At 54.6% G+C, this 11,248-nt stretch overlaps 1 protein-coding gene across 1 annotated transcript; it reads left to right on the plus strand.

The window, feature by feature from the left end:
- The first annotated feature begins 404 nt into the window (after positions 1 to 404).
- Positions 405 to 10,548, plus strand: CD3E (CD3e molecule). Its single transcript, XM_015562497.1, has 9 exons — positions 405 to 452; positions 562 to 669; positions 2,721 to 2,741; positions 3,702 to 3,716; positions 5,992 to 6,015; positions 6,735 to 6,953; positions 8,222 to 8,389; positions 8,924 to 8,970; positions 9,979 to 10,548. The coding sequence occupies exons 2-9, from the start codon at positions 621 to 623 to the stop codon at positions 10,033 to 10,035; spliced, it is 600 nt and encodes a 199-aa protein (XP_015417983.1). The 5' UTR covers positions 405 to 452; positions 562 to 620; the 3' UTR covers positions 10,036 to 10,548.
- Positions 10,549 to 11,248: the final 700 nt, after the last annotated feature.

Below are 11,248 nucleotides of genomic sequence, written 5' to 3' on the forward strand. Positions count from 1 at the left end.
GTTTTTAAGCATTTTTATAAATATTATAGGCCAAAAAAATGGCCTCTCATGGTTTTAGGCCAACATGTGTTTTTAAGCCAACAGCTTTGTCAGTAAGATCACAGCACCCACTGCTCCCAGCCCACACTGCACAGAGCTCCTCTCTTCCTGTCACAACTCGTTTGGGGGAGGGGTGTCTGGGAAGGGGTCTCCAATATGGGGGTGCACTCTGCCAGGCCCCAGCAGCTAAATGGCATGTACTGTTCACCGCACCCTCCGTTTTGCCAGTCCTCTTGCTTGTCCTGGGAAAAGAGACGAGGCCCAGCTGCCCACCAACACAGGTGGCTGCCTCTGCCTCCACCAACCGTTTCCAAGTGACGAGCCAGCAGGCCCAAGGCTTCCCCACCCCCCACTTCCTGTGTCGGCTCAGAACCCGCCTCCCCGCCCAGCCCTGGCGCCTGCTTCGGGTGATGGTGCGTCTCCCTCTTCCAAAGGCCCCTTCCCAGCCCAGCACTGGGAGTAGTGGCCCCGGCCCTCGTCCTCAGCGGGGGTTGCGCAAAAGGCCTTTGGTTTCTCTTCCAGAAGCACTAGGCCCGTGGACCTGCGCCATCTCCGTTCAGTGAGTGTCCAGGGGGAGGAAGATGCCGTCGGGGAAGCTCTGGCGCATCCTGGGGCTCTGCCTCTTATCCGGTGAGTAGGACCGAACGAAAAGGGCAAGGCCCACGCCTACCGTGGGGCCGCCCAAAGGCGCCGTGGCGTCAGGCACTGGGAGGTGTAAGGAGCTGTGTGTGCCATGGTAGCTGGGCTGGAGGCTGACAGGGAAACGTGGCCGGGTCCTCAGAGACCCATCGGGGAGCAGCCAAGGAAAGGAATGGGGTATCATCTCTCCTGAAAGCGGGCTCTGCCTTCCAGAAGGAGCTCCTCCTGTCCCTGGACTCGCAGCCCTTGGGAGCTGGTTTGAAGGCGATGAGCAGAGCCGAGGGTGCTCCTTGGTGGGGGGATGCTGGCTGGCTGAACCCCAGCTCTGCGCAGGATGTAGCCAGCTTCCCACGAGACAGCAAAACACCCCATAGTTTTCAGTTCTTCTCAGTGACTCAAGAGCTTTCCATGGTGTAGTCCTCTGTGAAGCAAAGCAGAATAATGGATAAGTAACCAAGAGTGTTTCCATCTCTATCTATAAAAGTCTAAGTGACCGTTACAACTGGCCGACCAAACAACCGGTTGACTGGTCGCTTTGATGTGCACTGACCACCAGGGGGCAGACGCTTAATGCAGGAGCTGCCCCTGGTGGTCAGTGCGCTCCGACAGCCAACCTCCCGAAGCCCCTCCCCACACTGGCCAGGCCAAGGGATCCCACCTGTGCACAAATTCGTGCACCTGGGCTCTAATATCTCATATAAGATACATTTCTTTAAGGTTGCCATTTATTGAGTACTAGCTACTCTGTAAAAAAAAAAAAAAAAAAACAAAAAAAAAAAAAAAAAAAACCTTCACATGTATTAACCAGGTTATCCTCACCTCCATCTTGGAAGGTAAACATCGCCTCCTATTTTGGAGATGAAGAAACCGGTCCTCACAGAGGTTACAGAACTTGTTTAAAACCACACGGAGTGCTGAGTGGACCCGGGAGCTGCCTCTGGCTGAGGCTGCGCCCTTGGTGGCTGCACACAGAGGGGCGATGGCTCCGGAGCCTGGTTTCAGGGCCCTGGGAAGTGCCCCCGGGGGGCTCCCACCTCAGCCACCTCCACGGGGTCTGCACAGCCTGCTCCTTCCTGAGTGCCTCGAATGTGCACACACAGCCCGGACCTTGTTAGGCTGCAGCCTGGGCTGGGGCTCGGGATAGGGGTTGCGATTCTGCGTGTCTAATAGGCTCTCCAGCTCAGTCCACTCCTGCTCCTGGTCCCAGGGACACGTGCTGAGTGTCAGGGGCAAGAGTGGCTCCTGAGGAAGTAGCGGGCGTCTCCCTTAGAGGCCTGTAGGGTAAAGGGTGCTTTGCAGAGAGAAAAGGGGGGCGGGGGGAGGGAGGGAAGGGGAGAAGGAGGGAAGGAAGGAGGGAGAGAGAGAGAGAGATTATCAAAGACCCACGCTCTCCTGGCCATTTGGCCCCAGGAGGCTGTGCCCACCTGCTCTGGGTGTGGGAGAGGGCAGAGGTGTGGTCTCAGCCAGGGTGGAGGCTTTGGGTTAGAGGGGCCAGGTACACAGAGACCTTCAGGCAAACCCAGGGCAACTGGTCAGGGTGCCGAATCCCAATTACTGCAGAGCGAGGGCCGGCCCGGGAGGGACCAGGCTTCTGCTGCACAGGCTGCATCCGGAGTAACCAGAGCCTCAGACATGTCCATCTCCCAAATGCAAACCAACGGAAACACTGAGACATCGACCCGCAGGAGCAGGAGCGAGAACGCCAACGCCGCCCCTCCCCAGAGCTCTGGGCCTCCCGGGGCCAGAGAGCAGTTTCCACCCTGAAGGCGTGGCTGCCGTTTCTGCCCTCACCCAAAAGGCAGCCGGCCTTGTCTGCCTCCTGTTTGTCAAATACTGTGTTTTCGCGTTGAGTGTGAGGTGCTGTCTTGCTCTGCTTCACCCCGGATTGGCCAGGAGTTGGGGCGCAGGAGTGACTCACCCGCAGGGTGTGGGCAGGACGATCAGGTGTTCGGAAAGGCTCAGGCAGGACACAGGACACGGCGCTCTGCCTGGAAGGGCAGGCACCGCACGCTGACTAACTCTGTTTTCTTATTTTTTTCCAGTTGGCGCTTGGGGGCAAGAAGGTGAGATACCCGTTCTTTCCTTGTTATGAAATCCACCCACAGTTATCATGTGTGTGAGGGGAGCTGGCCTCGCACAGGCTTCCACCCACACGTAGCAGGGGTTGCTGCCACCTGATCCTTTGTTTTTCCTTCCGAAGTCTGGAGAAGGTCTGGCTGTGGCCAGGGGGAGGGAGATCACAGAGACCGTAGGAACTAGTGAGTCCTGACCATTCAGAAGGAAACAAGTAGGACTATTACATCGCGCGAAAGTGCCAAACATCTAATTGCTCCCTAGTTGGTGTGAGGTGCTGAGGAGGGTATGTAATATGTAATACTCCGTGTGCGCCCATGTGTGCGTGCGTGTGCACATGCTTACGCGTGGGCCTGGCCTGGGCTGCCGGTCTCGGTGCTTGCAGTGCAGCCAGTGTCCCAGTGTCAATCGGCTCCTCCGGGCTGCGGCCCGGCTCTGTGTCCAGGCGGCCACGGTGCAGCCTGCTGTGTCCGTGTCCTCGGATCTTTTCTTTCTTTCTCTTTTCCATGCAGCGCGCTTTAAAGTTCATTACTGACAAACAGGGGTGTCCGGTGCACGGGTCTGTTCCAGGGTAGCTCCTCCCTTCCGCAGGCGAGTGCCATTCAGGGGTGATTTCGTTCAGATTTGGTTTCCACTCAGCACAGACCTCCGCAGGGCTCGCTGCCGCCGCACGCGGGCTAGGCCTGCTTCTCCCGCTTTCTCCAGGCAGATTGACAGCTAAGCTGGTGGACATTCACGGTGCACAAGGTGATGATTCGGAATAGGAATTGTGAAATGATCACTCAGAATTCATTTGTGGAAATGACCGTCAGTTGTTTAATGTAGGACGTAGGGCCCCAAACCGTTTTCACATGTAGCCCTGGGCACCTGGAGACTCGCCCAGGGGAGCAGGATCCGATCTTCCCGTCGCTAGAAGTATTGCTAATGGTTTCTCGTGCTTTCTTTTTCAGAGAATAAAGAAACTGGTAAGAGAATGTTTGCTCTTTACAGCCCCTTTTCAAATGTGGAACCAAATGGTCGTGGGGGACAATCGCCATAACACACACCGAGGACCAGAACTGCCAGAGGAAACGTGCGGTCCTCTCAGTGGGCGTGTGGGCTTGTTGCTGTCACGTGTGTCCCTGAGCCTGTGGGTGCCTGTGGGTGAGGTCAGAGCCACCACAAGCGTTTGTGTAAATCGCAAGTTCACTGCAGGCGGAGACGGTGTCGGAGTCACCTGGCCGGGCTAGAATAGGTGTTCAATGCATATTCTTTGAGTGAATGAGTGATCAGACACATGAACGCATCCTTAATTCCCTCCCCTCAAGAACCAAATGGCCTGTGTGAGAGAGAAACGCGTAGTAGCATAGTGCGTTGTATGCTATGAGGTGGGCAGATGCAGAGTAAAGTAAAATATAAAAAGAGGAGTGGCCAACTCTACAGAGAGTCGCTGGGGAGCGACTGAGCTGGGGTTATTCCTGAGCTGAGTTTTAAACAATGAGCTTGTATTTTAGGGGGAAAGAGGATTCTAGGCAGCGGGGAGGACTGCGCAGGACGAGCTGAGAGTCTAACTCTGAGTGAGCTGCCATATCGGAGTCCTGGCAGGACTGGCCTGCTGGGTTTCTTTAATAATTTATGAAACATCCCCGTTCCCCAGCATCATCGTGTGTAAAATGGAAAGAATAACGTGGAAAGAAACGTAGTTTGCAGGGTTGTTGTGAGGGTTGAGGAGTAATTCTCATAGAATATTATCTGGGCTAGGGAAGACAGTTGGTGAATTGTAGCTGTTATATGGGAAGCATGCAGCCTAATAATGGGCATTGGAGCTTATTGAGCATGGATGTTCTGGATAGTACCCTAAATATTTTACCCGTTTCCTCATCTAACATCCCTATTCTACAGAAAACCAAGGTTAGAAAACAATAGTCCAATCACAGAGGTTAGTGTAAATGCAGGCTTAGCTGACCCTGAAGCTCCTGTTCTCCGCCGCTGTGAACACGGCGTCTGGGTGGGAGTAAATCTTTGTGAGCAGACCCCACTCCTGAGCATGAACATCCAGGCCGCTGTGAGCATGTGTAAGTCTGGGCTCTGCTGCTGAATTTGTGCCGATAAAAGCTGTGAGCCATTTTCTTTACACTTCCTTGTCCACACACCAAGCAGTGAAATGTCTACTTCCTTTTAAATCATTTTATGTATGATTTCTCTTTTATTTAACATTTCTAAAAAATGGCAGTGCTGAAAAATTATTTCTAAGTCAAAATAACACCACTGCCTATGTCGGTACGCTCCACTCCCCATTGGTAGCAGGCGGAGGAACGGGGAACGGCCTGTTTGCATTCCCTGGGCCTCAGCAGAGAGCCTCTCTGTTCTCCATGGAGCAGAACCTTCCAGGGAAGGAGGGAGAGCTCACCTTGTTCTTACGCATCTGCTCTGTTCCACCTTCATAACCCACCTAGTCCTCACAGGTAACTGTGAGGTAGAGCATTTTTAGCTCCATTTTCCAGAAAGAAACTGAGGCTTAGAGAAGTTAAAACGACTTGCTCTTGGTCACAGCCTAAGGCAGATCTGGAATTCAAACACAGGACTTCAGACTCGGCCCAGTGCCCTGTCCCCAGCAGCACCTGTAGCAGAGCACCCTCTACAGAGAGAGGGCAGGGCTGTCTCTCTCTCTCTCTCTCTCTCTCTCTCCAGCCGAGCAGGCTGTCCCTTTGCACCACCCCCTCTCCTCTCTTCCAGTTGCCCTATCCAGGCTAAAGCACAGCCTAGTGCAGGCCAGGGTCCCAGACACAAGTCTTTCAAGAAACGAGCCCTGCATCCCTGCAGCCCCGCAGCCCTGCAGCCCTGCAGCCCCGCAGCCCCGCAGGAGAGGGGGAAGTCACCCGTTGTGGGGAATGTGCTGGATCCCCAACTCAATAGGGATTTCGGTCGTCCTCCCTCTAACAAAATAATTGGGAGTTGATAATATTCAGGAACATTTAAAATAAAGCCACTTTTTATTGGAAGAACCATTCCCTTAAAATGTATATAGTGCTTCCCATAATTTAAGGGCACACGCTGGTATATTCTCAATGTGATGGATCTGAGTTGTATCTGTACAGTTCCCCATGGACTAACTACACATAGCCCTTTAAGGCTCAGGGCACTCTGAGGATGGGCCTCTGTGGGAATCCCTGGGGACAGTGTCCAGTCTCACTTGAAACATGTTACCTACAACTTAAACCAGGGTATTTCCTGACCATTCTCTCCTCTTCTCGCTTCCAGGTGACGTTTCGCCTCCTCCAAAGAGTAAGTCAGCCCTTCGCTGAGGTGTGCCTGGCAAGGGTGCGAGTCAGTGTGGACAGAAGGAAAGGAGTCGAATGAGAGATGCTCCTGAGAACGGAGGCCCTTCCCACAGTGTCTTCCCAACTCCTGTTTCAGAAGCACTGCAAGCAGGGACTTTCACCGTCTCTCTTTGCTTCCAGTTTCTCCTTCCCAAGTCCCCATGTCCACACCCAAACGCTAAAGTCACTTTCAAAAGTTGTCTAGTCCCTAGTCCCTGTTTTGCAGGGGGGAGTGGAGGGGGGGGTTGGTTTTGTTGTTGTTTCATTAATCCTCACCCAAGGATATTTTTTTTTCATTGCTTTTCAGAGAGAAAAGAAAGAGGGGAAGGAGGGAGGGAGGGAGGGAGGGAGAGAGAAAGAGAAACATCGATGTGAGAGAGACACATTGATCGGGTGCCTGGGGCACACTCCCCAACCGGGGACAGGGAGCAAATCCAACCCTAGACCCTTCCATGTGTGGACTGACGCCCTAACCACTGAACACACTGGCCATGACTGGCCTCCCTTTTGCATAACCCCGCTGTCATGCCCTTCAGCCACCAGAGTTCCCTTTTGACAACAAAATCTAAGGCCCGAATGACAGATGACTTTCTGCATCTGGTTGGCTCTTTTGTTGCTACTTAGCATTTCCTGAAACCTTACTGGTTTCTTCTTCCGATTTCCCTCCCTTCTCTCCCTCCCCAGGATTTAAAGTCTCCATCTCCGGAACCAGGGTGGAGGTGACATGTCCTGAGGACCCTGATTCTGAACAAATAAAATGGGAAAGAAATGGTGTACAACTAACCGATCAACAAGAGGAACACCTATTAATAGACAATTTCTCCGAAATGGAAAACAGTGGTCATTACACCTGCTACAGAGGCAACTCGAACAATCGCAACTATCTCTACCTAAAAGCAAGAGGTAATGCAGGTCTCCAGCGCAAGCACGCCTCGACTCCTTAGGGAGGACCAATGCCAAAGGGCTGCTCAGTCCCCCCTCACCCAGCTCTCAGCCCCGGCCCCTCTGTGCCTCTCCCACACTCAGTACTGGGACTGCCTGGGCCTCAGGCACCCAAGTTTTCTGCAACTTCGATTAAACACCAAGGGGGGGGGGGCGCTATCTAGGTAAGCTCTGTCTGCACTCCACCTACAACTTCTAGGAGACAGGAGGGGGCATTGCCTCGCGGCACTCCCAGGTGATGGCACCCAGTGTGAGCTTGCCTGATGCTTTATCCAGGTGTGCGTCCTGACCAAGGGTTTGCAGAAGAGACTCAAAGATGCTGCAATAAAATGGCATCCACAAAGGCCTCGGAATAAACCGACAGCAGCTAACATTTACCGGTGCTTAAGTTTCAAGCACTAGACCATGGACCTGCCTGGGACTTGTTGTCATTCCTCACCCAGGATATCTTTCCAGTGATTCTTAGAGAGCGTGAAAGAGAGAGGGCGAGACAGGGAGAAACTCGAAGTGAGAGAAACGCATCGATTGGTTGCCTCCTGCACGTGCCCGACCAGGGCCTGGGCCGGGGAGGAGCCTGCAACCGAGGTACCTGCCCTTAACCAGAATTGAACCCAGGACCTTTTGGTCCACAGGCAGATGCTCTATCCACTGACCCACACCGGCCAGGGCGGACTTTTTTTTCTCATGTCATCCTCCCCAACAACCATATGAGTGAAGTATCATGTTATTCCCATATAGATAAGGGCACAGAGTCTTTGGGGGTTGAAAGCACCTTCACCGTTCTCACAGCCAGTGAGCAATGGAGCTGGGACTTGAACCAGACTGCCTGACGCCAGAGCTTCTCCCCTAATGGCCACACTTTGTGGTGGATCTAAACCAGGGGTCCTCAAACTACGGCCCGCGGGCCACATGCAAATACAAATATTGTATTTGTTCCCGTTTTGGTTTTTTACTGCAAAATAATATGTGCAGTGTGCATAGGAATTTGTTCATAGTTTTTATTTAAACTATAGTCCGGCCCTCCAACGGTCTGAGGGACAGTGAACTGGCACCCTGTTTAAAAAGTTTGAGGACCCCTGTTCTAAACATACGGAACGGAGGCTCGGCTCTAGCGGTGGCCAGCGTGCGAGGTTTGAAGGAAGAACCGCTTCATCGGTCCCTCACCCGTCTCCAGGGCCCTTGTGTCTTCCGTTCTCGGTGACCTCTCCCCTCCCCATGCCCGCCCACAGTGTGTGAGAACTGCATGGAGGTGGACGTGATGGCCGTGGCTGGGATCATCGTGGCCGACATCTGCGTCACCCTGGGCTTGCTGCTGGTGGTGTATTACTGGAGCAAGAACAGGAAGGCCAAGGCCAAGCCTATGACCAGAGGCGTAGGTGCCGGCGGCAGGCCCGGTGGTAAGAGCACGGTTGTGGGGAGGAGAGGCCGCAGAGGGGCGTCCAGCCTGGCAGGGTGGGCAGCAAGGCCACAGCGGCCGAGACAGCTTCTGTAGACACTCGCTGTGCTGCTGAGGTCTTCACACAGGCTTCCACCCTCAGATCGCCCTTCTCCTTCCACCGCAGAAAAGTGCAAACAGCTCCGCGTGGGCACGGGCTCCCTCCAGCGCCTGTCCAGGGTCCGGAACAATCCGACTCCACCTGCAGTGGTGGGGCGGGCGGGAGACCTCGGGACACTGGTTCCCGCCTTTTCCTTTCCTTTCCTCCACGAGAAAGGAAATCGAGGAAGGACCCTGAGCTGAGGAAAGTCACAAATTGATTAAGAGCAGTGGGGGCATTCATGATGGCTCAAAGAAAGAAAGGAGAAGAGGTGGCTGAATAGAAGAGGGAGAGGAGGGAACGCAGGGTTTGCCATCCTCCCTCTGGTCTAATTGCCTAAGATTGGCGTTCCCGCATGAAAACAGATCTTTCCCCTCTCCCCACCCGCCCCAACAGGACAAAACAAGGAGAGGCCACCGCCAGTCCCCAACCCGGACTATGAGGTAACAAGGGATAGAGGGGGACAGGTCTTTCTAGAGGAGCAGGCACAGTGGGACTGCGCGTTGGGCCTGTCCCACCTTAACGCCCTCGCGCACACTCCGAGACACTCACTCCCCCTTTACGGTGCGGCAGGGCCACCTCGCAGGCTGCGCAGTGTACACCCCACGGAGCAGCTGGCTCTTTTCTTTTTTTAATGTATTTTCATTGATGTCAGAGAGGAAGGGAGAGGGAGAGAGAGAAACATCAGTGATGAAGAGCACCATTGACCAGCTGCCTCCTGCAGCTCCCCTGCCGGGGATTGAGCCTGCGACCTGGGTATGTAGCCCTTGAATCTAACCAGGGACCCATCATTCCGCAGGCCGAGGCTCTATCCACGGAGTCAAACCAGCCAGGCTGGTTTCTTTCTCCATCAACTGGGACACACCATGGGAATAACACATGTAAATTCTAGCATGATGAACTCGGGACTGATGTTCCCCCAGCAGGCACCAGTACAGTCATGCCAGTTGCTGAATGACTCAAATGCTTCCCTGATGCAGAGCTCCCAGCTTCCCCCGCCCGCACACACATTGCCAGACACCCGGCCTCTGCGCCCTGCGCTGCCTCCTGACTGGACAGCGGGAGGGCTCCTGCCTGGCTAGCAGATGGCCGTCAGGGTCCTTCTGCTTGGCTGCTGTGCGTGACTCCCCACTGCTAAACACTTGCCGTCAGGCTTGAACACACCCAGCAAATATTTACTGGGCACCAGCCAAGCACATGGTGTTCACTTTCCCGTGACTTTATTTCATTCTGACCGAAGCTCTGAGGCTTGTGTCTTTGACTCCCATTGTTGAGATGGGGACGCTGACTCCCAGGGGGCGTGACCAGAGCCAGGCTGTTGCCAGGCAATGCCAGCCGGCCTCCGGCGCCTGGTCCAAGGTTCTTGCCTTTGCTCCGGAGCTAGATCCTCGAAGGCCCGGCTTCCTCCTGCCCTGCTGACCGCTCCTCCCTCTCCGTTCCCTTCCCCCCAGCCCATCAGGAAAGGCCAGAGGGAGCTGTACTCCGGACTGAACCAGAGAGGCGTCTGACACTCCTGAGCACCGCCTCCCATGGCCAGGCCTGGCTCCTCCCTCTCCAGGCACCTGCTCCACCCTGGACCCCCCAGGAGATCTGTGCCCCTGTCCAGAGGGAACTCCCACCTGCAGCCTGGCCCCCCAACCTCTCTGCTGGGAGCAGGCCTAGGATATTGCTGCCTCGCTGTTCTTTGAAATATCATCGCTACTCACCTATCACCCTGCACTTGCGCCAGGATATTTACGTCTGCTCTTCGCCACCACTCCCTCCTCTCTCCTCTGGTGGCTGTTCCCTCGGCGCCCTCCTGCTCCTGCGTATAAGTTGCCCCCAACCTCACTGTCCCACCCGCTGTTCTTGTCAGCTCTCTTTTGGGGGACCCTCTGTGCGAGTGCCCTGGGTCCGCGCTGGCAGGGAGCCCGGCCCAGGGCTTCCTCTCCCCTTCTCCACTGCCCCCGCCAGGGTCACTTCCATCCCGAGAGTAGGCTGGACTCCTGTCGGCGGGTGGGCGAGAGAAGAAATAAAGTGCCCTTGGCTGAAAGAATCGCTGTCCTCTTTTCTGGGAGGCCTTCGAGGCTGCCTTGTGTCCTGAAACAGCTCCGGTCCTTCTGCCTGTGACTGCCCCCCCGCTGTGGTCCCAGCACCACTGTCTTGGGGGGGGCGGGGGGGGGCGTCATCTCTTTGGAGAGAGCACTAGGGAACCAGAGAGAGAGAACAATTAGTCATTTGACTCACTTCTCTTGGGCAAAAACATCAAAGGTGGCAGAGGGTGGTCAGTTCCTACAGTGGGTGAGGCCAAAGCAGAGGCTTCAAAGGCAAATGCAGGCAGCAGGTGACAGAGTGCAGGGCCAGGGGTGGGGCAGTGTTGGGGTCCAGCCCCAGCAGGTCCAGGGGTTCCCCACAGGTGTGGACAGAGTCGGCGAAGAATGAAGGACACGGAGGCCGTGTTCAGGTGATCATCATAGCCAGGTTCCTCTAGCCAGGATCTCCAGCCAGGTTCTGTGTTTATTGTCTTGTTACATCTGTATTTATACCAGTTGATTTTAATCCTATCAATTCTGTTCCAAAGGTTAGGGCATTTCTAATCTCCATGCCAGGGAGTAAAGATTATGTAGCTTAAGGGTGATTGTTCGTAGTTAAAGTGATTAACTACCTGCTTGGCATTTAGTTAAGGGGTTTTATTCCCACCCTAACTCTAGGGAAAAATTCCTACCTGGGGAAACAACCTTT

Source organism: Myotis davidii, unplaced genomic scaffold (assembly GCF_000327345.1).
Source record: "Myotis davidii unplaced genomic scaffold, ASM32734v1 scaffold97, whole genome shotgun sequence".
Classification (NCBI taxonomy): Eukaryota; Metazoa; Chordata; class Mammalia; order Chiroptera; family Vespertilionidae; genus Myotis; species Myotis davidii.